Below are 25,672 nucleotides of genomic sequence, written 5' to 3' on the forward strand. Positions count from 1 at the left end.
AGAATGAAATCAGCCACTTCCTAAGTGATCCAGCCCAAAGCCCATGCACAGTGTTTATGCTGGAGTTACTAGTGAAAACAGACACCTTGGAGTGCAGATCCCATGGCTTTTCACCTGCCTTGTGCTTTCTGTCACTCACCAACATCTGCCTTCAGCAGAGCAAAGCAGATGTGTTTTCTGTTTCCTTTGATGCAAACTCTGCAGGTCTCTGTGTAACACCAACATGGAATGCTGACACTCAGAGAAACCAGAAACTAGTGTCTTTATACCTAGACAAATACCTGGTTAGGTGTTGCTTTTGAGATCATTCTAAACCTGAATTTGGACAGAACAGTGCTAATTGAGTACTTTTTTTTATTTTCATCTTTGTTGGATGAACATTTTTAGTAAAAAGATCAGATTCCCAGGGCGGATGAGAGTCAGATATCTGGACTTGGAGAAGCAGTCCTAGTCCTGCAGACTGTATCTTGAAGCATTTGTGCTCCATGGAACATTTTCCAGTGTGCTGAGTCTGCTTTGTACTGCTCTGATGATGTTTACAACTTAACTTGAATTACACAAAAATTATTCCGAAAATAGTTGTGAAAAGGCTCATGAAAATTAGTTCTGAAGCTTGCAGGCTAAATCCCCTTTTTTGCTTTAGAATGAGTTGCTTCCTTTCACCAGTATTTCCAACCCCAAGAAGAATCCCACTGGGATACGAAGATGTGAGTTCTCTTTATTTAAAAATACGTGATCGTTGTCTAAATTTTGGAAGTTTTTGTTTGTCTGACTCTACTTTGGTTTTTTTCCCTGCAAATGTTACTATCTATTATGTCCCTTTGTCCCATTTTTCTCTCCTCTTCCCTTTCTAATGATTTTTTCCCCCTGCAGTGAGGTTCCAGATGTGCGTGAGGCTGTGAAGGAAAACTTTTCACAGTGTTCTGACTCTTCAGCTGTGTCCAGTGCCATTTCTCCAGCTGAGAGGCCTCTCACCTGCTCTAGAGCGAAGAGCTTTTCTAGCAGCTCCTCTTCTGTGCCTGACTCATCTGTCTCTCATCATAATTCTGTCCTTTCATCACCATCTTCACCTGCAACAGCATTGCTGAGCTCTCCCCAAAATTCCTCAGCATCCATTACTCCAAAGGCATCTCCAACAGTGGAGAAATTACCTTACGTACCACATACTCCTTTTCACCTCTTCTCTTATGACTTTGAAGAGTCTCCAGCATCTGTGAAAGAGAAGGAAGCAGAAATGATGAGGGAAAACAGGTAGATTTTATATAGCTGACATTAATTTTTAGATAAATTAATAACACCTTTCAAGAATTTTACAGTGGTAATAATGTTACTCTATGTGTTGTATTATTTCCAGAACATACTGTACTAGTTTTAGCCCTGTAAGGCTGTATTTTGATTTGATGTTTCCCCCTTGCCTTTGTTGACCTCATTTGATCTTACTCTTCTTCCATGTCTGTAGTTAATAAGTATCCTGGCCTCCTTTATAGAGCAGTGGATAAATAACCCATGATTTGGGAGATCACAGAAAGGAGCGCTGTTTTGCTCTCATTTACAACAATGTAATTTGCAGATGTGATTTCATGAAAATTAATGGAGCTCTTCTGCTATAAGGCCAAGAGAGGTCAGATCAGCACTTGAAATTCAGGGGTGAAGTCCTGGCTTCAAGGCTGAACTGCCAAATCCTAAATTTGTTGTTTGATTACAGTGCGTGTCTGCCTCATGTACAATTTCAGCTCATGCCTGTAATAAGAGATCTATAAAGATAACATAGCACTCAGAATAGACAGTTTTATCTCCACAACATCTGTTGAGTTCACTTGTTCCTCATGCATTTTGCTTAGTTTTTAACTTTAATTTCCCCATCCCACCCACTTTAAAAAAGATACTGGTTTATGTCTGTCTGTTTCCAGCTAAAAGAGATTGACTGTAAGTAGCACTAAAAACAGTGATAGAGAATCACTTTGAAAAGAGGTTGATGATTTTTTTTCTGTGTCTCACAGCTGTCAGTGTTCTTTGAATTAGGTGCTGAAAATGTACATTTTTATTGTATGCATATTTATTTCTTCCTCTCTCCAGGAGTCCTTCTGAATTTCTGCATGTAACCAAATGTTTTGATTCCTTTGATCCTTTTAATTTTCAATCTCTCTCCTAATAGGTGGGTGTGTTTTGTCCCTTTTTCATTTTGCTGAAAAGCCTGTAAATCCAAGCAGTTGTTGACAAGTGACTTAGTTCACATATTTGTCCTTTACCTGCAACTTGAACACTGGAATTCCTGTAAATTTACATTTTCCTTGATAGGTGCATTTTTCCCTTAGACCTCTCACACTCATTTATTGGTCTCCCATTGCTGCTGCTGTTACACTTTAGAGAGTAGATTCCTAAATACCTTCTGTTCCTGCAACATTTAGTATTTCTGCAGTGATTTTTTTTTTCCTCTGACCATCTTTTCTGCTTCTAGTTACTACACAGGTTTGAGAGTGTGGTGTGGGGGTGGGGATTCTTCAGGGTTTATTTGGAGGAGGAGGACGGCAAAGCTTGCACAATTTAGTCAGTAATGTGCCCATAAAAGAGGCAAATGTCTTGAGGGTGAATGCTCCTGGATAAGACTATTGCATCTACACTGGTACATGAGACAAGAAGGGAAAATAGAAGCAATAGCCAGTACCAGAGGAAGGTTAAAAAGATAAACTTTGTGTACAGGCTACAGACTTACCCTGGTGTTCTGGTCTTGCCTTGCTCCTATTCCAGCATCTCAGTGTTCCTCTAAATTAGATACGTAGGGATGTTGTGTCCAGACCAGTCCCTCTGAATCTGATTTTTTTTTAATAGTTGTAGGTCTGAGTACATAGGAGGTGCATTCCCTCCATTTTCATGATGGTTATCTTTGGACTAATTGAAATTCCTTGGTCTGAAAAAGGGTTCTGCGCTATGTCAGCTTTTTCATGGGGCATAGGAGAAGGAAAGCACGTGTAATGGTTGATAAGAAGGTCTCCTTGCAGTTGATCAAAATGGAAACGGAGGTTTCTGTGTCAGGAACATACCAGATGAGCTCTGAGTTCTTATCAGGACAATGGAGTTTTCTCATTGCTCACTCAGTACAGGCGCAGTCAGAACATTTTCTGGGCTGAGGCTGCTGGAGAGAAGACCCAAGCTAGTGCTGGGTCTGTGCTACCAGGGAAGCTCCACACTGTCCCGTTACACAGCCTCCAGCGGGCTACTGTCTACAGTTTCTAGTTACTTTTCTTCTAGAGCAAGAAGGCCTGCACAGCAATTATTTCCTGCAAAATTCCTTTTGTAGCTCAGAAACATGCATGTTAGAATTTTCTTCCAAAATTATTCCCCTGTTGCTGGACAGTCAGTGTGGTGTCTCAAAAACAGATGAGGGAAGAGGGGTGTTTTCTAAAGCATAAACCTGGAATTGTTGTCCAAGGGGACATGTTCTCTAAAGCACGATCCCTTCCATTGTAAAAGCACCCAGCTGAAATCTATTCTGATTTTAGCATTGGCCTTGGCAGGCAGCAAGGCTGTTGAACCCTAGGGAGTGAAGCTTGAAACTTTGACTGAAATTTTGCATGGCTAGATGAGTGTGCTAAATGGAGCTGAAGGAAACCAACCAGCCTTTTCAAATAAAATTGCTGAGTGAAATTACTGAGTGCCGATGTGTGCAAGGGAAGAAGCAGTGGAGAAAAGATATGGTGAAGGAGGATATATTCTATCTTAAGAATTACGATAAGGAAAACGATATTGCTCTGTTTCCTGAAATGAATTTTGTCGTTTGGATGAGTTGGCCTTGCAGAGTACTGATCTTCAGAGCGCCATATGCTTTCCATGTGGGAAAATGGCATTGTCTGTGAACAATATTAGAGAAATATTAACATTTTCCCAAATCAGGAATCTTTTCTTGACGTGCTGTTTAAGTACTATGGTTAAAAGGCACAGTAAAGCCGCACAACTGCCTTTTCTATTCAGCACAGGAGCCAGGATGAAAACATTGATAGAAGGGACTCTGGGGAGGTGGCCATTCCAGGAGTCCTGGAAACAATTTCTCTTTGATCAGCAAGCTCACATTGAAGCGAAGCAAGTTTATGGGGTTTTTAATGGAGAGAAGGGCTGATAGAAATTTCTAAAGCCGTGCTTCCGGAGGCATGTCTTTTTAACCATGGTGATGATTTTTTACAGACATTGTAAGAAATGGCACATAAGCTATTACTTATGTTGGGGGAGGGGAAAGAAAATACTGCCAGCTTTAATTGAAAAGAATGTACTTGCTTTCCATTTAAAATGCAAGCATTTGCAAGTCATGGATGTCCATGTTCAGATCATGTCTCAGGAGCGCTTCCACTTTTCTTAATTTTACTAGATACGAATATTGCTGTCTTGGGCTGCTTTGATCCCTTTCCTAATAGCTGGATATCAGCTCCCAAAACAGCTAATAATTTTGAGTAACTGATGAGTAATTCAAGTATTCCTGTTCTGAGTTGTCATTTGAGAGGACCGTTCAAATCTCTCATTATTTTCCTTACCCATAGCTCACTGTTTTCATCATGTATGTTCATGCCATGGCTGATCTTAAGAGTAGATGCTTGGTTGCATATTTGGAAATAGAGCAACATTTTCAGAAGGTGAACGTTTGAGAAGGTCTGGGGCATGGGATCACTACCACCCCGTAAACAAGAGGATTTACTGTTGCATGCCTGTTTGCTGACGAATTCTTCCTGTCTCTCCCTTTCTCTTACTTTTCTTCCCATTTCTCCAGATACAATAGCTATGGCAGCAGCTCTTACTCTTCTCCACGACCTTACGCTGGTGTGAGTGCCCCTACAACACCCACTACTCGTTATGGGACAACTCTGTCACCGCCTCAGGAGACCAAATCTGACAGGTTTGTAAATTAATCAGTGTTTTGACAACAGTTCCTTTGCAGACAGGATGAAGGAGATAAATGTAAGCTGTTCTGAATAAGTACTGGAAATAGCTTCTAGCCAGATATTTTCTAATGTTGGGGGAAAAATGGACAAAAATCTAAGTGTGTTCATTTCCCACTCATTCTCAAGCCTTTCTGTCTGACTTGGTGTTAAAGGCTGGGTGTATTTCCATCCCACTTCTGTTTCTTCCACTTAAATGGATAAAGCAGAGTTGCTTTGCACATATGCTGTTCTAAGTATTAAAAGGTGAATTAAAACACATTGTCTTTCTTTCCGTTTTTAAAAATAAATTCAGATAGATCTATTTTCACATCTATCATCCTAAATCAACTGCAAAATCTTGGAAACATGCTTAGCTCAGAATTTCCTAGGCCATAATCTTGTGCTTTCTTGAAAATACATGCTATATCTCATTGTATTTCATCAAAAGCAAAACATTTTTTGCTATAGCTAAAACAAGCTCTTAAACCTACCAGTTATCAGCTTGCTTTAAAAAAAATTAAAAGGGAATAAAAACCCAAACGAGCAAAAAAAAAAAAAAATATTTTGAACAATCAAAATACTCTTGAATTATGTATAGTACTAGGGGAAGAAAAAAGATAGGAAAATGTTATGGATACATGAAAGAAGTTCTTGGCAAGAGATTTTTCACCACTAGAAATTAAATATCTGTTACAACCTGAGAGTAACTGAGAGCTTTAAAGGATGTCATGCTGACTTTAAGAAGGAAAGATAAAAGTTTATAATTAATTTAATTCAATAATTTAATATCATAACTTAATTAAATAATACTCAATTAGGCCACATGGGGTTTGGATTGTTTGTTTCCAAACTGGCCTCTAATTCATAAAAATTGCATCTCCCACCCTGTTTTCTGAACTTATGGTTTTTTACAGGATCCTTTTTCTGTATTACAGTTAATTTTTGTTAATGACTCTTTGGCATATTTCTATATATGTATGAGTTTTTGTTTGTATATGTATGTATGTTTGAACCTTCCTCATGCCTCGCATCCTTTCCAGGCTGCTACTCAGAATGGTTCAAGTTAGGTTCTTCCAGCATACATGTATTTCTAGCCATGAGGTATTGATTTAACCCATTTATTCAAGTGAGTAATTACATTAAGTTTCTCTTTGGAGAAAGGCATTGTTTTTCATTTGCTCATCTTCCTGGAGTACCTTGCCTCGGTTTGTCTTTCCTGATCTCAATTAAATTACTGCCGAGTACAACCATAATAATAAATTCTACACCAGCATTTTCACCCCCTTTTACCTCAGCAAAATAGATGCAGGACAAGCAAGAGTTAAAACTATCCTGCTGCTTGGGAAGTTTAAGATTTCCAAGCCCCTGCTCTTGTGAGCTTCTGATTGCTACTTCAGCAAAGAAACCCCAAAGTGGTCAAACGCTGAGATGGCTAAAGATGGTTGGGCTTGTCCTGCAAGAGGCTGATGGCGCTGGCCCTGCTCCAGCAAAGAAAGCCAGCTTTCATTTCAGCGTGTGCGTAAGTGCCTTGCTGGTTTGGAGCCAAAATGCCTTGGCCCCACAGGATGAAGCTGTAAAATTTGCAGATTCATGGAGAGTCAGGCCAGAGGGGAGCTCTGCAATCATCTGTTGTGACCTATAATGGGTCTCACAGAAGCTAAATGAAAGACCCCTTACTCTCACGTGTTTTCAAGTGGCAGCGCATGATTTCTCCTGAAAACATTCCAATATTTATCATCACTGCTAGGAAAATATTTTATATTTTAAGGCCAGTTTTTCTAGCAGCATCTTCCAGCCATCACACCTCATCTTTCTTTTTTCTGTGAAACTGTAAAGTGCTCTACCTTCAACTGTCAGATCTCTCTTACATGTTCTAAGTGACTGAACACAGTGCTCAGAGTCACATCTCTTTCTTTCCTTCAGGTTATGTGTGCTGCTTTATACCTCACATGATAAAAATCTCTGTACTCCTGTTTAAATTTGCAGTTTTCTGTTCATGGTAGTTCATGAACTCACCAGGGCTTCTGCATTTTTACATTTGAGGGATGTTACAGCCTGATGCTTCTTGTATATGAGAAGTGTGAAAAATGTGTATACACCACAGCTGCATGTTGTCTGCAGAATAGATGCAGTTATATCTTGAGAGATAATTAACAGGTTCAGATGCCATTTTGCATTGTCCTGTTCTTTTCGAGAGTGCTGCCACTGCAGATGTGTAGTTCTGCAAGCTCTAGAGAACCAAATGCTTTGAAGAAGAGCAGATGCCTTCTTTTCTTTCATTGTCCTGAAAGAGATGCGTTGCAGAAATGCCCATGTAGAGATTGACGGATGGAATTTGCTTATTGGAGAGCAGGCCATGTAGTGCATGACACAATGCTTGGCACTAATTAGTAAATGGAACATACTGTGGAAGTTTTCACAGTCTTCTATGAATGGTGTTTGCCTTAGATTATGTAAACATTATTTCCTACCTCCTGATGGTAAAAATTTACACGGATTCAAACACCTAAAAAAAGTTAAAGGTTGGGGGGGGGGGGTGGAGAGGAAGACACTTGATAAGAAGCAGATGCGTATCTATGGTTAGCTCCAAGGTGTGTTTTCTGGTTTCAGCTTATGCTGCAGTCATGCAAAGCCTTCACAGAAAGATTCCTGTCTTTTATCATGCAGGGAAGAGCTTCAGATGCAGTTCCTGGTACCATTTATCTGACCTTGGAGAATGAGGAGGAAGGAAGAAGCAGCACTTAGAGCAGTGCCCAGCACAATGATTCATGCTCCATTCAGTTGCCCTGACAGGCCTTTCAAACCCTTGGCTGCATATTGCATATGTAAACAAGAGCTACAACTTAGGTGGAAAGAAGCAGTGTGGTTGACATTTTGACATTCATACTTTTTAAACCCCCTTTGCCTGAGATCAGTAGGGAATCATGAGAGCAGTATAAGTCAGTGCAAAAGTAGCTGGATTTTGTTCTTTGAAATACACATCTATATATTTCTGATTGTACAGCAGAAGAAAAGGCTTACTTTACTGTTTCTAAATACAGCTGCAGCCTTTTGGCAAGTTCTTGCAATGCTGTTGTTCTCTCTCATTTCCCTCGGTCCCCTGTGGAGAGCCGTGCTTCTGAAGTACATATTGCAGCCACGGGAATCCTGCTGAAGAAGGGCAAATTGCAGGGGACTTTCTGTTCAGCCCTTCACGGGGAGAGAAGAAGGGGTGTGTCAGTTCTCTTGTATCTCTCTGCTTGTGAAAAGTTGCTCCTCATCCATAGGAAGTATAACCAAGTCTGCCTGTTTTGTAATGCCAGAAAGTCCATTGCTCCATAAATACACTGCTCCCACTCTTCACAACTTCACCTATTAACACTTTCTATCCAGTTAATAAAAAAACCAAAATCACTCTCATAACCTCATAAATTTTAGTAACAAAGGGGAAGAGCAGGCATGACTGAAACACATCAGGGAGAAAAGCATTTTTCTGTCCCTCTGAGCTGGCCCCTTGCCTGGGGGCAGAAGGTGTTGTATTTCCATGCCTTATGCTCACACCTAGGATAGTTCTGTCTATCCAGACTGCCTTGTCAGACTATTAATCTAAGACAGTCACTCAAATTGAAAGTGCAGCCTGGAGTTTGCTGCTGGGCATCAGACTTGTTACTGGCAAAGCTTCACACCCCCTCATAGTGTCCTTTTGGTGGTGAAGTGTTTGCATTGTTGATCATGGCTATCCTTAGAGGAGATCGTGAAGGAGTGCAACTTTAGGCAAGAGCTCCTAAATTCAGCACCAGCTTTAATTCATTCCACTACCAGAAAAATACCCTGCTGGTGTGTTTGCCAGGGTGGGTTTCTCCTGATGCATTTGCCAGGAGATGGTTCCCCCTGGGCCTGACAGTCACACAGTAGTACAGTTAGCCTAGCTCAGAAAGCCTTCTCGGGGCACTGCTTGCCAAAGGAGCAAGAGTTCATGGTCTTGCCTCTATCTGTTAAATCAAATGCCAGAAAGATCAGCTCGCAAACCTCCACTTCTTGAGGCTCTTGGCCTGTCACTGTGAACTTAGTCTCCACCTCTGGCTGGTCCCTCAGAAGTTCTTCCAACTCTCCAAGTTTGGTAAAGGCCTGCTATGGTGTCGCAGATTATTCCTATTTGAAGCATCTCCAGCTTTTACAGAGCAGTAGAAAATAGGCTTAAGAAATATGAAATATATTTCACATTCTTTAATATGTTTTCCATCTTAGTTTATGATCTACAGCAATACGTTACCTTGGGCTCCCATGATGCAGGGCCTTGGCTGTTGAGTGTTCATTTCCATGTTCTTCTATATCTTTCAAAGGAAGTGTACCTTCACACATTTGTTTCTAAAATAGTCACAGGCAGTGAGATTAGCATGCCTAGATGAATAGATGTTTTTTTCTCCTTTGACAGTTAAACACCATACCTGAAGCATAAGCATAAAGTGCAGCAAAAATCTGCAAATATTCTTCGTTTGAGTTTCATTCCCTTTCCAGGTGCCTGAAATAGTTATTTGCTGGAAATCTGGTACTTTCTTTCAAATTTCTGTTTCTTTAAAGCAAAACAAAACAAAACAAACAAAAAAAAACCTGCTTGAGAATGCTGAACAGCTTTTCCAGTTAGATTTTCTACTAGAATTAAAGGTCTCAGTAATTGACAACACCAGGGAGATGCTGCTGGAGGAAACTTCTTGGCAGGTTCATTTTGGTTTTTTTGTTTTGTTTTGTTTTGTTTGCCATTTATCACTAATTTGTGCTCTGCAGTTCCCTTACTCCAGTTATTAAGCACTAAGGTAAAACAGAAACCTATGAAACAGAACCTGCTATACAGCCTAAAAAGCTGCTGCTCTCCCAAGAACAGCTCCTCTTTCCTTGGCTTTCTATTCTTTCTGTGTGTACTTCTGGACTCTCAGACTAGAGATAATCACGATTTGTTCCTTGTGGTAAATGCCAAGCACATCTCTCACTCTGACTAACATAATGAGGAAGGGATAGCTTGGTAGATGATAATAGTGGCCCAGAGCAAAAGCCTCAACTTTATTGCTGAGATTTTAAGAGGAAAAATGACCTTAGGAATTACTTGATGATTTACAGTTTGGGAAGCAGTGGTGGCTTGCTCTGGCCTAGCTGCCTGTTGAACTACTGTGTAAGCAATATTCTTGATTGCAGCTTTGTGGACTTCATCTTAAGGCATATGTTTAAACAGAAGCATGAACTGGTTATGGTTTCAGACTACAGTGTTGCAGGCTGAACATGCCATGTGCAGTGCTGATCCTTGGGGCACACCCACCTTAGCCTGGATCTACATGTGGGCTCTGCAAGTCACTTCCAGGCAAGTTGTAACTCACGTGAGGATGAGAAGTTGCAGGTTGGAGGAAGACAGCAGCACAGTGTAAAACCTTCTCAGGTCAGCTGGAAGAGGAGAATGTATGTTGAAAGTCCTTGTGCATTGCCCAGGCTCTTTGCAGCTCCGTCCTGCTGTAGCTTTAATTTGGGTAGTCCCCCATGCCACTTAAAAGGCTAACATTAATCAGTTCTTCTCTTGGCCATTCTCAAGTTTCTTTCTTAAAGGAAGCATTAGTCAGTAGTTTTATCTCTCATTTTTCTGTTTATTTTTGAGAGAAGTTTTCTAAAGATTCCTTAAGTAATGTTTAGTCTGTTTGCAAAACCTTGTATCAACATGCTTTTGAATTTGCCGTGTCATGTAGGGAGACATAACACACGGGGAGTTTCTTTAACTGTGAAAAGCAATATGGCTCTTGGCAACTTTGTCCCCCCTTTTGTCTCTTTCTAAGCTGGAAAGAGGATTTATTTTGTTAAAGCCAAGAGACATTTAGAGTTACTTAAGGCCTGAGTAGGAGCTGCCGACTGTTGTACCCTCCCTGTAGCATTCCCATGACTGCTGGAACAGGAGCACTTTGCAAAATTAAATAATTAGTGCTTCCTTATTAAAGTTATTAATGACTTTGACCCATGTTGTACTAAAGACAATCCTGAATATTAACCTTATGACCTAAAGGGATTTCCTCTCATAAGTCATCTGTTAATTTTTTTTAGCTCCTAAAAATAGACATTGGAATTTTGTGTTCTTCCTATAGATAACCATTTCTATTTAGCAAATTTTAAAAAGTCAACTAAAGAGAGGGAAAGGCAGTCACAAAAGAGTATTTCAGAGCTTATGTGAATGAAGAACATTTGAAGTTCAGAATTTCAGTTTTGCTGCAACAAAGCGCTTAAAGTAAGACAGAAATATTTTCTTCAGTTTGCAACAAGATTAGAGTAATTCAGGGCACATATTCCTCTTCACAGTATATAGTCCGTGATGGAGTATTTTCAGAAAACTTCAAGAACTTACAAAAAAGTGTGAGAGATCTTGTGTCTGCCTGAGTTTGTGTTTATAATAATGATTACTAATTCTTTGCTTTGTTAAATGCTGTAGGTCAGGCTAGCTGAATTTTTATTCAGGAGAGCTTTGGCCTTCAGTCAACATTTTAGCTTCATATCCTATGCTCTCTGTATATTTTTTGCCTTCTTTCCCCCTCCCCCCCCATTCTTTCCTTTTCCCATCTCTTCTTCCAGTAAGATAAGTAACTAATGACCTCTTTGGCCCCGTGTCCTGATGCTGTGGTGAGGAGCTCTATTCACAAATCCATAGACCTAGATGCTTTCTTGTTGTGTGTTTTCTTTCTGGAATGAGAATGTAATAACATAGCTTGTTTAGCTTTTATTGGTTTTAACAGCAGGCATAAGAAAGCTTTTCTTAACTTTTTTTTATATTAACAGTCCATTCTTAATAGCCTTGCATTCTCTACAAGACTAAAAGCAGTAAGAGTAAGCATCCTTCTGGATTGTATTTGTGGAACTGCACAAATGGTTGATATTACCAGCTGGTAACATATGACACCAGTGCTAAAATGCTGGCATGTATTAGTTATAACCCCATTTTGCGAGTGATCACTCTGTTATGCTTTCATTGAGTATTCACATTCTCTTTTCTGTTAAAATCTCTTACCACCTTTGATTCAATGCCAGAAGTTTTTTAGCCTTTTCATGCTTATCCATTTTTAAAATGCAGCCTACAGCAATAAGACCTAAAAATTCCTGAGGTCTGAAGGCACTGTCACCCTTCAAACAGCATCAAAGCAACAAAATTATCCAAAGGCTCAGCCCAAGCCTTCCCACCAGCTGGTTTGGCCAGCCATGCTGCCATTTGCAATTCAAGTATGTGTTCACTGAAAGGGAACATTTACTTTAAGTGTTATTGCCAGGGAAATACAGAAACAAAAATCAGATTTTGTAGACAAACTGTACATAGACAAATCCCTTTTCAAATTGTTTAGAATTTTTGAGGAATACCTCTTAATGCTTGCTTTTCCTCTGGCTGCTTTACAGGTTTGTATACCCTGAAAATAACCTGCTTACCCCAGGTTTAGTTCATGCACATGTAGAAAATTAGCAACAGAAAATTTCCAATACTAAATACTAAAATCTGCACATTTTCAGTTGCAGTTCACATTAAAAAGAGTATTGGTGCACCCAAACACCAGTTGAGCTACAGTGTTTGATAGCAGCAGTGAAGCTGTGAGTTTATGAGGCTTCATAAGGCAGCTGGTGTCGGCATTTGGTGTGAGGTGTGGTCGCCACCAAGGGCAGATGTGTGTGGTTGAGCAGGCCGGCCTCCACGGGGTGTAACCACTAAGCAAGCACTAACTCAGCCATAGCAGTGCTGGTTCTCTGCCTGCTGTTTTCTAAATGTGACTGAAGACCCAAACCTTGGCTATTTGTACTTTAAGAAGTCAGTGTCACACAAGGAGTCAGCTGACCATGTTCCTGTCTGTTTAATTATGACCTCTATGTACAGAACCTTCTGGCAGCTTGGACTGTTAGATTTGACCATTTCATGCAACAAACTGTTGAAGGCAATATGGCTGTGTTTGGGACAAAGGAATTGAATCGGGGGTGTGTGTGTGTGCAGCTTGTAGTTCAGCTGAAGTATGCACTCATAACCAGTGAGAAACACAGAAGTGCCAAGTTTTGACTAATTGTTGATTTGATTAGTTTTGAAGAGATGGCAAGCTAACATTTTTAGTTCTTTGAACACTGGCTTTTCGTCTGGACATATGGCTGTGGATCTTCTGTTTAGATTGTGAGGCTGCTGTTCATACATCTGCAAATTTTAGGCCAGTGAGCAATGCTAGCCAACCTATGCTAGATCAAACCTCCAAACAAGGTGTTTTATGTGGAGGTATTTTACTACCAGGGTTAGCTTAGAATCCTGTCTGCAGGACTAAGCTGTACATCTCCACGTGATTTCCTTGTAATCCCTTGCATTAAAATGTACATTTATTGTAGGGCCTCAAAGAGCTCAGTCAGAGCTGAAGGTTTCCAACCTGCTAGATGATGTGCAGAGCTACAATCATTCTTTTGGTCTCTCAGCATCACCCCATCCTTCCCCTTAATTTTCCTTCAGTCTTTTTTAAGCCATACCTTCCTTTGACTCTAAATGGAGTTTGCAGACTTCATGGCAGCTGGGCAGGATGGGACATCAAGCTGAATACACAAAACAGATAAAAACACAGACTTGATAGGTACCGTCTTGCCATCTCTCCCAGTTAATTTCCATATATCTTCACATGGAGGCACTGTTCATTTTTCCCCTTCCAAGAGTAATTTCTGATGTTACATCCAACCATATAGCCATGGTTTTTCATGCTACCACAGGGATGGAGCTCTAGCTTTTGAATTTTAGTACAGTGGTGCTACTGTTTCTGCTAAGAGCTTTCTCTTGCAACATGTACTAAGAGGTCAAAAGTTAAAATAAATTTAAAATATGCTTGAGGGAAAATTCACCACACGTACTTGACTGTCAGGGTTTGAGGATTTTTTTCCCCCTTTCCTTAGTGCTGAAGCATAATAGAGATTTTTATGGTTTTGAGTGTGATCCAGCATTGATACTGTAGCTTTGGAGAAGTGCCAGCAGGGATGCTTACAGAATATCAAGTTTTATACCATCTTATGTAATGTTTATGTGGGTGGGATATGACATATTGAAATTCAATTTATCGAAATTATTGACATTATATTCATGCTGCCCTGCTGCCAGTGGGGCTGAAATGGCTATGTTTTGTGGTGTTCCTTCTTGTACAGACATAGACACTCGGGGAAGATAGGTTTACATTAATATTTTTGTCTTCTTCTGCACCTATTTTCACTAGTGAACTGGTGCCATTATGCTAAATGCCTACACTGTGCAGCCATAGGCAAGTAAATAAATAAGGGAAAGGGTCTGAGTTCTTAAAAATAAAGGAAATTTATTCAGGTTTGCATTACTGGTTAAGGAACCTTCCTCTAGGCAGGCAGGGTTTCATCTCTTTTCACAAAAGGCAGTATCTATTTCTCTCATTAATCCTTTCATTGCAAAACTCATGTTACAACAATGCACAGAAACCGCTCTACATGAGTTATGTCTTTCTGATTTTATCAGTCTAATTTAATCAGCGTGCATCTGTATAAAGCTACCCTGTACAATACGGATTTTTTCCTGTCTAAGAGACAGAAAGAAGGACATGTTTACTCTGAGGTCACTCTGTTGCCATGTGAGAGGTTGGTGGTACCAATACCACCATGTTGGGGGAAGTTTATGTAAGAGGACCGCTCTCCCGGACAAAATACTCCTTACAGCAAAGCCAATAAAAAAATCTACGTCAACGATAAACTGTAAGTGAATATAAATGTAGCTTTATGTATTTGAAAAGTCTTTACTGTAGAGGCCGTAATTTCTCATAGTTTTCAAGAACGGTTTAAGGAGCCTGTCCCTGTGTGTTTTACTGATATGTTCTAGTATGTGATTCATCTTGTTCTTATAGCACATGCAGCAGGGAAATCATGGTAACCTAACTTATTAATGTATAAAAGAAAAATATGCCCGATACTTAAGAGAGCATCTGAATTCTGTAGGGCACTTCTGACATCTTTCTTTATTTTTGTGTTTCTGTATAGAGGATTCTCAGGTGTTTGTGACACATCTGTTTTTAACATCATTGCGTAACAGTTATTTTCTTTAAAATTTCAAAAATCCTTTACAGGCTTCAGCTTTTCCATTAACAGGATTATAAAGTTAAAAAAAATATTTAGATAATATTGCAGTTGAAATAGACTGAAGAATTTTTACACATACTTTATCTGTGCTTCAGAAATCTGGCAATTTAAGAAGCCTACCCTGATTGTTTTTCTTCAGCTCATCACAGAATCTATAATCAATTTAGCAGGAAGACACTTCGCCAATGCTTTGAAAGATCCATACATAAATATTGCCATGTCATTCTGCTGGTTGGGATTATGTTACTTGCTGAATGATTGCTACTCATTTTTTGCCAGTATAATCAATAAAACTGACACTGAGAAATCTGATCTTCCTTTTCTGCAGGCCAGCTTTGGGTGGTCTCCTTACATCATCTTTTCGGCAGCACCAGGAGTCTTTGGCAGCAGAAAGAGAAAGACGGCGTCAGGAGAGAGAAGAAAGGTTGCAAAGAATAGAACGCGAAGAAAGAAACAAATTCAAGTAGGACCCAAATTTGCTCTCGGTCTCTTGCTTTAATGAGTGATAGATTGGTCAATCATTGATACATTCAGCTGCAAAATAATTGAATTGATGAATAGTTTGTCTCTTTAAATACTTTTCTTGATCTAAGCATCTTAAAAACTGATAGATTAAACACATCACGAATTTTGGCATTTAAAAAAAAGCAATTTCTTTTAAAGGCAGTCACTTATAGTGCCTGGGTATGTACAGAGGCTCGGTTTTATTAGCTAATATACTCACCAAATTATAATCTCAGTGAGGCACAGGGATTGAAGGTGAAACAGTGGGACAAACGTATCAAGAAGGGAGGGAAGGGACAGCACTGAAACATCATTTTGCTTTTAAGTTGTGCAAAGTAAAAATGTCTTGCTGTATGGTAGTGGTTTTTAACTACTTTTTCCTGCTGTTCTGAACACGTGTCTCTTGCTCCTGGAATCAACTGACAGAAAGTAATGACCAAAATTACTGTTCAAACCTTGGTCAGACAAACATCATAGCTGAATGTAGGACTTTGCATTTTCACATCTGAGAAAATGTTGTATGATGTGGGATCCCAGGGTGTGCTGCCTGAGGGTAGTAAGAGACAAGCCCCCTCATCCCTTTCAATCCATGCCTAGAAATCCGAGCAGAGACATTAACAAAGACAGCAGTGGGCCAAGGATAGAAATGGAATCTATGCCTGAAATTGTTTGCCTACAGTCTGAAGAGTGTACACTAAGAAATCAATTGGTTTCCTCATAAATACGAGTGAGAAGTAAGCATATATTTAGCAGTTAGAACACATAATGTAATAACTTAAAGAATGGTAACATAAATGTTTTGTAGCCTTAGAATTGGTAGTTATGGAAAAGATGGCACAGGGTTTCATGTTAGCTTGTTTATTAGTATGCAGGATTGTTTTCACTGTAATCATCCCTTTAGTAAGAAGTGGAAACAGGCTGTGATTCTGTGAATTTGGAAAGAGGAGTAACTTACGAGTGGTCGATTGATATTCTCCTGGCTCCAGAAGATAGCTAGTTTAGAAGGAAATGAGAGGCAGAGGGAAGGTGGAAGAGCACCATAATAGGATCTTTGGCAGCCAACAGCTGCCCAAGTTCTCCTGAAACAGAAACAATAAGGTTGCAGTCTTCCAGCCTCTTCCAAAAACTCTCCCTCTAAGTGGTATCATCCGGCTGCAGCAGGCTGCCATGGACAGCCAACATGATCTTTCAGAAAGGAAACTCCCAGACCAAAAAAGCCAACAGGGCATTTGGCAGATTGACCTGTTTGAATAACAGATCTCCCCATTTCAGTAGAGGTTGGCTACAGTAGTTGTTCTATCACTAAAAGAGGTTTTTTAAAATCAGAAAAAAAAAAATCAAAATACACATTTTCATCCCTTTATTTCAGAGTCAGAAACTGATTAACTAAATGCCATGATTGTGTTATATATTTAAGATTACTTTTCAATGCCCAGTGTTTTCATCTTTTGGATTTGAGTTTTGTGATCACCCAAAAGTTTTAACTTTTGTTTGAGCAGAGGGTCTCCAAAGCCACCAGACTTCACAGACAGACAACATCCCACAGTTGATTAAACAGTCTGGCAGGAGGAGGCCAAAAGTCACAGCAAGCAGTCATGGACAGTTTCATAAGAGTTCCTGGGATTTCATTATCATATCATCAGTCTGGCTAGAAACCCAGTCTCTGAAGATGTAGTTTTGATTAAAAATAGCACTTGCAATTCAGTCTTTAAACTCGTGAGCTGTACTGGATTTACCATCATGACTCATTTGTTATCTCATTCTTTCCAACTCTGCCTCAAGAACATTGCACTAGGTTCTGGCACCATTATTGACAAATTGAGGATAATTTAAAGGAGACCATCACTAGTTGTGAAAGAGCTGGATGATAGGAGAGCTGGAAGATTAGGAGAGGAGCTACAAAGCTCCACAGGCTATTGCTAACTAAAGGAATGCTTTACAGAATGAACATTTTTCTCAGTAGAAGAACTGTTGTATCCATTGCATAGCTAGAACAATATGTCCTAAAATAAAGTGGTTATTCTTCAGATGTAGGGAAGAGTGAAAGTTGTCAGAGGGGACAGAGTAATGTTAAAATTTGCCTGCTGAAGATTTCCTAGAATACTTTTAAAATATTGTAAAAGTCTAACCAGTTCAGAATTCAAAGCTTGTGGAGACGGCCTGAAACAGTAATGTGTGTTCCCTGTTAAAGGACTTTTAAAGAGCACTTGCAAGCAGAGGTTTGATAGATATTGTTATAATAGATGATAATTAATTCATTTAATGACACAATATAAAGAGAAAAAATAGGGGTTATTAATAAAAGGAGTAGTTCTGAAAATCTTTCTGGTGCTCACAGGTTACTCTGAAGGAATCTAGCAGATAAAGATCTCATCTGTTTTGTCTACCAGGTTCAACTAAATATTAAAAATACATCATAAGGAACCATCATGCTGTGATATTGAGACAGGCTGGACATTCACTAGGTTCTGCTGTGCTCAGAGTTAAATTTGCATCCGTGTTTGTGGATGTGGCAGGCCTGTCCAAAATCATAGTACTCAAGCATCCAGCAAACTTGACTTGGCAAAAGTTAAATGTACGGCTTACTTGAGGAGCTGTGGGAGTGGCACCTGAGATGAAAGGAGTTTTCTATCTAAAACTTGGGGTGAAAAATAAGGAAGTAAAAGCTTGTTAATGATGCTGCACACACCCTCTTGGAATGCAGAATTGTCCTTCTCAGTAAAGCTAGTCTGCTGTCCTGTTTCTAGCTGTGGCAACCAAAACTCACTAAGGAAAGGTTCCTTGGAAAGAAGGCCAATAGGTTTGCTCACTGCCTCAGTCTGTCCTGCCTGGGGCCGCAGTCAGTGTCTTGGGGCATTCTGAGATGGAGGAAATGAGGGATGGTTTAACATCCACTCGTGTGCCTGCTCTCTATGGATAAGTGCAGTTCACTGAAACTTGTTTCAGACACCAGGTTTCATAGCATGTTTCAGGTTTTTCAGTTTTTGCAGGCTTTTATTTGGTGGTGTATGCATGGATAAGTGTACATTTTTCAGCAACTTTTGCAAAAACAAACAATTTTTGTCAACAACAGCTTTCATTGTCTCTGATCGGTTTGTTTACACCACTCTTGGTTTCTCCTACTGTTCTTACACTTCTACTGCTTACCTTTTCCTTCTGGTTTCTGCTTCAATTTACTGTCATTCTCTTTTTAGCCGTGATTATTTAGACAAAAGAGAAGAACTAAGACAAGCAAGAGAAGAGAGGTTTGTATATCATGCATCCATCCTTCCCGCTGGTTGTTTGCACTTCATATATTCTTTACTGTGGAGCTGCTGTGTGTTCACATTTTTAACTCTGCTTGCACAAAACACTTTTATTCCAAAAGACTTCTATAAGAAAGAAGTTGTTAAAGAGCAGAATGAAGTCCAGCTGTAAGCACAGCAATAAATGAAGAGCAGTGAGAATACTTAAGAATGATTGATGATCTTTTATCTATTTGTGTGGGAAATAAGCCCATTTGCCTCAGAAATTTACCCAAATTTAGTAGAGTTATAAATTGAATAAGCCTGTGTTTTTCACCCAGTGGGTCCCAAGTTTTCTGTAGAAAAGGCAACTGAGGATAAAGGAAATTAGGGTCACAAGCATTGCAAAACTGCAGTGACAGGCTGATGGAAATGGTTCTGACCCACTCTCAGCATATTTTTATCTTTCAGAGCCAAGTTTTCTTTGCCAATCTCTCCAAACATCAGCAAGTAAATTACAAAGCTTAGCAGTGTTTATCATTGGGGCATTGTTTTATTTTTACTTAAATAGCATATTTAAAGGGACTGAGGGTTTGGAGGTTTTTTTTTTTTCCTTTTTTTTGTTTTTTAATTCAATGAAATAGTTTAGAAGCTCTGGGCTAGGCTGGGAGGTATGTGCTTATGAAAGCATATTTTTCAAGGAATACTCAACTAAAGACTTTTGCCTTTCTGTAGCTTCATCTCTACCTCCTCTAGTAATTGCCTCCTGGAGGAAGCATTTGTTTTTACCTGGAAAATATGCAAGTTACTGTACAAATAGATGAAAAATCATCCAGAGTGCTTCAGTTCTGCTTTTATGGTCCTCTAGAGATTACTCTCTGAAGATACTTTTGGATTGTCAAGAATTAGAATTACATTATCATAATAAGAGAGCAGCCATCTCAGAAATCATTGTGTTGCTGTGTTTTTACTTGGGGTTTTTTTTGGTTGCTTTTGTGGGGTTTTTTTACAAAATCATCATACAGGAGACAGTTTGTTTCTGCAGACTGAAGTTTTATCTATTGTGGCTGAAGTAGCTAATATTAAAAAATTATTTTAACATCTCTAGGAGTAAGAAAAGGTGGATGGGCTTTCCATTGTGCTTCCAGTCAAAACAATTACAAATAGTTTAAAGCATTTTCTAAAATGAAATGCACCTGAGCACATAAGCATCCTACACTGATCTGAGCTGAGTAAAACCTTTTTCAGGGAGCATGCTCATCTGCAAGTTTTGAAACAAATTAGAAGTGAGTTCTTCAGAACTTTCAAGTTGTAAGGGAAAATGCCAACTGGAGTATTTTTGGAGAAACGTTCACCATCACTACTGTGCAATCTGAGACTATTTCACTGTTCTTAGGAATGTTTTTTTATCCTTAGGGCTCTTTTGAGCTGAGATGTTAAACTATCAGTTCCTACTCATAAAGAGGAAAGACATGTTTGCTTTGACAGCACATAAATACTGGAGAAAACTTCTGCAAATGAAGTCTTGCACCAGTAGTCCATTACATTGGAATTCTGTAACTACTTTTTTAACAAACACCTTTGCACAAATGAAGTTTTATTTCCTATAGGATGTTGCATGTTAACTTGTTTTAGGAGAATGCATAGACTGTAAGAAAATCCTATACTCAAGATCCCTAAAATCCTAGCTAAAAACAGATTTGTATGTTTCCTCCATGTCAGTTCTTGCTGTTCTATGATTTGAGGCCTTTTCCCTTTGCTTGATTGGGTGTTTTCCAGTGGTAATTAAAAAATAAACCCCAGGAAAGGGGAGCTCCCAAGCCCTCTCTGGTGTGAGCTACAGCTCAAATGGTCTCCACCCCATGACTTTGTTGATACGTTAACATTTTAAGTTGCCGTCGGGGCTTTGCTCAGATACCTAGAGAGCTCATCATGATACTTTCATCTACTTGAAGATGATAAGTCCAGTGTTATGTTCATGAGAAATACCAAATGGATAGCCTCAGACTTTTGGCTCATTGTCTGTAGAGAAGACTCAACCTAGGTGTGATAGTGTCTGCAGGTTTCCATGATTTAAAAGAATATGGCAGCATGTACAGTGTCAATCCTGTGGTGGAGGTATGGTAACTCATCCTTTCAACTCCTTCAGGTTTTGGTCTTCACGAGACCTTGCTTATCTACTGCTGGCATTCATTCATTATGAAGATATTTGTCAGAAACAAAAAATAACCTAAATAATGTCATTTATCAAGTGTGAAGAGTTAGTAACTGATTCTTGAATGGTTTTTTGTTTCTCAGTTATACCTATTTATTAAGCTTCCCATTTCATAACTAGTTCTGCTGATGTGTTGCCATTGGAGTTGCTGTTCTGGTTCCCTTTTTTGTTTCAGTATAATAATCAGATACATTTTGAAAAGTCACCGCGTGATGTTAATCTCTGCTTTGCTGGTTGGCGGTGCAGCACACAGCTACAGAAGATGTTAAAGCACCTGAAAAAGAACTGAGGACAATAAAACAATGTAGCTCTCCCCATTATAGAAGGATCCATCCAGATCTTTGTTGTAGTCTGTTGGCAAACTGCAAAACCCCCTTGGCAGCAGCCAGCTGGGTTGTACCTGTTTGTGCCAAATAATCAGTTTGAATGGCTCTTTATGAGTCTGGAGTCCCATCTGCTCTGCTTGTGAGGAGGTGGAAGGCACTGTACGTAAGTGACCAATGTTCAAAGAAAGAGTGGCTTCATGAACTGTAGCAAACATCAGGCTGATGCCAGAGAAAGGCTTTCCCCTCTATTGAAAAGGCAAGATTCAGTCCCAAGAATTGGCTTCATGTTAGAACTGTAAACAGTTCCTATTTTATAACCATGCAAGTATGCAGCTTGTTATATTTTCATCCAGAGTCTGTAGGGGTTCTTTCTCTTGCAGAATTTGTTCAAAGCCTGTGCATACCTCTGGAGGAATAAAAGAAAACTAATTTGTTCTTCATTATTGCTGTCTGCAATAAGGCAAATTGCCTCTGAAAACACAAGGACTGCTCTTCAAAGACACATTTCTGTGCTCTATATGGATGTTTGCAAATGTGCATGCGTGTGTGGCTACCATATGTACTAAGCATGTTTGTTACCACATATGGCTGACTTCTTTACCCTGCCTGCTTATAGTGCACCATCGTACACTAATTTTGGCTGTCAGTGATGCAGAAGGGGGGAGGAGAGGTGTTCACTGTTATGAAGTGTTTACAGCAGTGTGTTATAGGGAATGACCAGAGTGTTTCAGGGACATAAGCAGTAGTCTTGATTAACCTGTCTAATAGCTCACTTGTGGATAAGGCAAACAGTCTAAAGCCTGATCCAGCTGTACTCATGAATTTATTCCTTAGCAAATAATGGTGGATAAAATTAGCAGACATCTGGAACAAGCACATATTTAAAAGTTATTTTGGTCGAAATGTATAAAGCATACTATGAAGAATATGATTGGTAGCTGGTCTTAATAAACAGTTAGTGAGTTCTGCCTGCCTAAAATGCAAAACAGATGTATCTTTGTTCTTTTAAAGTGACTTTGATGAATAAACTACATGTGACGTCAGGTACAAGCTATTGGATGTCTGAGTCCGGCAGAGAAATTTTTCAGAATAAAAAAAAGAAACTTTCCATTGTAGGCTCTGGAGAGAACAAAGTGAATTCCAGTGCATTGCTCTCAGAGCAAATAGAAGCAGGTTCAGAGTCTTTAGATAGTCAATCCAAACGTTTATTATTGGTATTATTTTCAGGGATATCTGGTTTTGTCTGCTGCATTTTCCTCTCCTTACAGCAAGTCTCAGATTTTGGCAATTTGCATCAGTATTGAGGGGCTCTGGGTTTGGAGGGGGTTTTTTTCTTCTTTTTAGTTTTTTTTTTTTTCTCTCCCGTTTTAGTTTTGGGAGAGGGAGGGCTGAGAGGAGGAGGAAGAGGAGGAGGAGGGTGAAAAGGAGGACAGACAAATGCTTCCAAAAGGAGAAGGACTGTGCAGACAAAATACTCCATCTAAAGGTTCTTTAACTCTGCTGGTTTTTGCTTTTGTATTGTAATGCGCAATTTAACATTTTTCAGGGCAGTAGTCTTTGCTTTGGTGTGCACTTTTTGGCAGACTGGGCAAGCAGGCAGTTCAGTGCTGTACCCCTTGTGTCAGGAAATCAGCTCATTCTCTGCAGGTGTTTCATCCATAAACAAGCATCAGCCACAGGCTTCTTCTTCTTTACGGAAACCCTCTGGAATTTAACTTTCAGATACAAATACTTGGAGAAGTTGGCAGCAGAGGAGTATGAGAAGGAGCTGAAAAGTCGGAGTGTGAGCCGAGGCAGAAGTGAGCTGTCCTTGAATCTGAGATCTCCTTCAGCTCCATCCTCACCTGTACCCAAGTGTGTCAGCCCAGCATCCATAGAGTCCCAGGAAGAGCCGAAGACCCCTTCCATCCCTTGTGGAACTCCTCAGCCCTCAGAAGGTAAGTGAAAAGGAGGGCAGGGGAAACAATGCTGGTTTCTCACAGCATTGTTTATTTCTCTTGGGACAGTGGTGATTTTTGATGCGTGACTGCAAGAATATAATCTATGAGATGCCGAAGTAAAGGGTCTTGCATTGTTCCATCCTGTCTTCCTGAATTTCCTATTCTTTTGCATTGATTTGGATATCATGTAATCTGTTCAATAATAGAATACACTGCTAATTGCTGCTATGATTTATCCTATCATTGTCTGTTGCTCTTCAAATGGCATAATTAGAAAATAGAGAATATAGAGGGTTTTAATTTTAGTGTCATGTTCCTTATATATGAGAAGTAGACAAACTGTTCCTGCCAACAGATTTTGCGTATGTGGATTCTCAAAAGAAATGCAACAGATGAATGCCAAGATTATAATAACCTTCCAGTAGAGCACAGGCTGAATGTGACAAACAGAAAAGGTCTTGAACTGAAGGCAGGGGGAGTGTGTTGATTATTTTTAATACCAAGAAAAACTCTTAAAATTGTAGCACAAGTCATAAAGGACTTAAAAGAGACCACAGACAATTAGTAAAAAGGAAAGTATAACCAGTGTTTGCACGGTTGGTTTGCTGTCATATAATTTATTGGTGTGTACAGAGCAATGCTTTTTCTGTGTGTGTGTGTGTGATTCTGCCACTTGCATCATGTACCTCTCCTTCAGTCCACAAAACAACAGACGCCATACAGATTTATATTTGCACCACATGATGTTGCATTAACACTGGGAGCTAGAATGCATGTTGAGGGCAAATTATCGCCATCACTCATTTTTATTTTATTTGATTTCCTGCTACATGCTATTGGTGATTAATGCATTTGTAACTTGCACTGCTTGGTTTTATGGAGTGTTATGGCTGGTAGCATGCTATAAAGCAAGGCAATTTGAGAAAAACGTTACAAATACTGAATGTTGCATACGTTTGTCCTCACTGTACTAAGTAGGTGAAGTTTATTTTATTTAGTTTTATATATTTTCCCAATTATATTCCCCAGTTTTTTTGTTTGGAACCTTAAGAGTCTCAGTAGAATCATTTGAACTTAGAAACCACAGATATTTTCCTCCAATATTGATAGTCAGAAACATCCAAACGCCCATTTTATTTGATGCTATATTGCTTTTAGAGCAAATAAGCTGGATGTTTCCACCATTAGGATTTCAGAGCTGGGTAGGGAGCAAGTATCTCTTGTGATGATTATTTTAACATATTTCTCCTGGAAGCATTAAAAAAAAATTGCAGCATGAAATGGAGCAGCACAATCCATTTGGAGAATACATTTAGAGCAGGTGTACAGGGCAGCTTCAGACAGCCAGAATATGGCAAAGCTATCAACATGTGGATAGACAGGACATCTCTACTAAAACTCCTGGCAATATAGTAGGCATTGGAGGGCAGCACCTGGAAGCCTGGCAGATGGACCACAAGGAGAGAATATATGGATGGGGTTAGGGTAGGCTTCCAGCCAAAGGCAGCTACAGGCAGATGGCCAGGACAGAGCCTGAGCAGGGACCTGAAATCTGCATACTTCAGTGGGATCTGTGCATGGGGAATGGCTGCTTTTTCAGACCTACCAAAAGCATTGGAAAGGTCATAGGAAGTCATGAGCATGTGGGTAGGACACACCATCTGGAAGTCCATATCATTCAATATCTGCCAACAGGGGACAGGCTTAATATAGACACTGTGCCACGGTCTCTGTACTATTACCTGACTTCCTTATGCTCCGTAACGAATTAAAATCTCAATTTTACTGTTCTTAGGAAGGGTTATGAATCCCACTTAATAGGTAGAGAAAATGAAGCATTAACTTGCTTAAGCGAGTTGTAGAAAAGCTGAAGCAGAGACATGGGCAGAACTCAGATTATTTGCACCCCAAGCAGTTGCTTTTAGCGTGGGGTTCACCATCTTCCCAAGCAGGAATGAAACAGCAGAAGGAAAACAGTTCCTTGGTTCTGTGCATAGGATGCTCTAAAGACTCTGCAAGAATGGTGTTAACACATGTGTGATATTCATCCGCAGAATTCAGAACCTGAGGTCAAGGGTAAAGAGTGTTCATCTACTAGCAAAACAATAAGGGATTTTTGAAGCCAGATTTATTTTATTTCTTTTGTGCTGAAATATCCTGTGGCCATCCAGTATCTACTGGTATTAAGAAGGAAACAGATTCTGTCTGTGGAACTTTGTTTTACACTGTGAAATGTGCCAGTATCATTGCCCAATATAAAAATCTAGACTTATTGAGCTGAAGTGTTTTCTCATATAAAACAATTGGTTCCACTGAAGTAATCAAGTCTTGTAGGACTTACTCTTGTAAAACTTGTGTTATGGCATTCAGAGGAAATTAAGGCAGTCCCATAACTGCAAAAAGGAACTTAATTTCTTTTTTCAGAGCAGCTACTTACTCTTTTGTAATTTCATTGGAG

At 39.6% G+C, this 25,672-nt stretch overlaps 1 protein-coding gene across 4 annotated transcripts in view; it reads left to right on the forward strand.

Moving 5' to 3' along the window:
- Positions 1 to 25,672, forward strand: part of FHOD3 (formin homology 2 domain containing 3) — a 386,114-nt gene that overhangs the window by 289,874 nt on the left and 70,568 nt on the right. For 3 of the 4 annotated variants that reach the window (XM_082288796.1, XM_082288793.1, XM_082288794.1), the window contains 5 exons: positions 874 to 1,251; positions 4,757 to 4,882; positions 15,334 to 15,468; positions 18,704 to 18,754; positions 22,997 to 23,211. In XM_082288796.1, the coding sequence (XP_082144922.1) occupies positions 874 to 1,251; positions 4,757 to 4,882; positions 15,334 to 15,468; positions 18,704 to 18,754; positions 22,997 to 23,211 (905 nt within the window). The remainder of the gene's footprint in view (positions 1 to 873; positions 1,252 to 4,756; positions 4,883 to 15,333; positions 15,469 to 18,703; positions 18,755 to 22,996; positions 23,212 to 25,672) is intronic. The other variant, XM_082288795.1, reaches the window with a different exon arrangement.

This window comes from Coloeus monedula, assembly GCF_965178545.1.
Source record: "Coloeus monedula genome assembly, chromosome: 1".
NCBI classification, from domain to species: domain Eukaryota; kingdom Metazoa; phylum Chordata; class Aves; order Passeriformes; family Corvidae; genus Coloeus; species Coloeus monedula.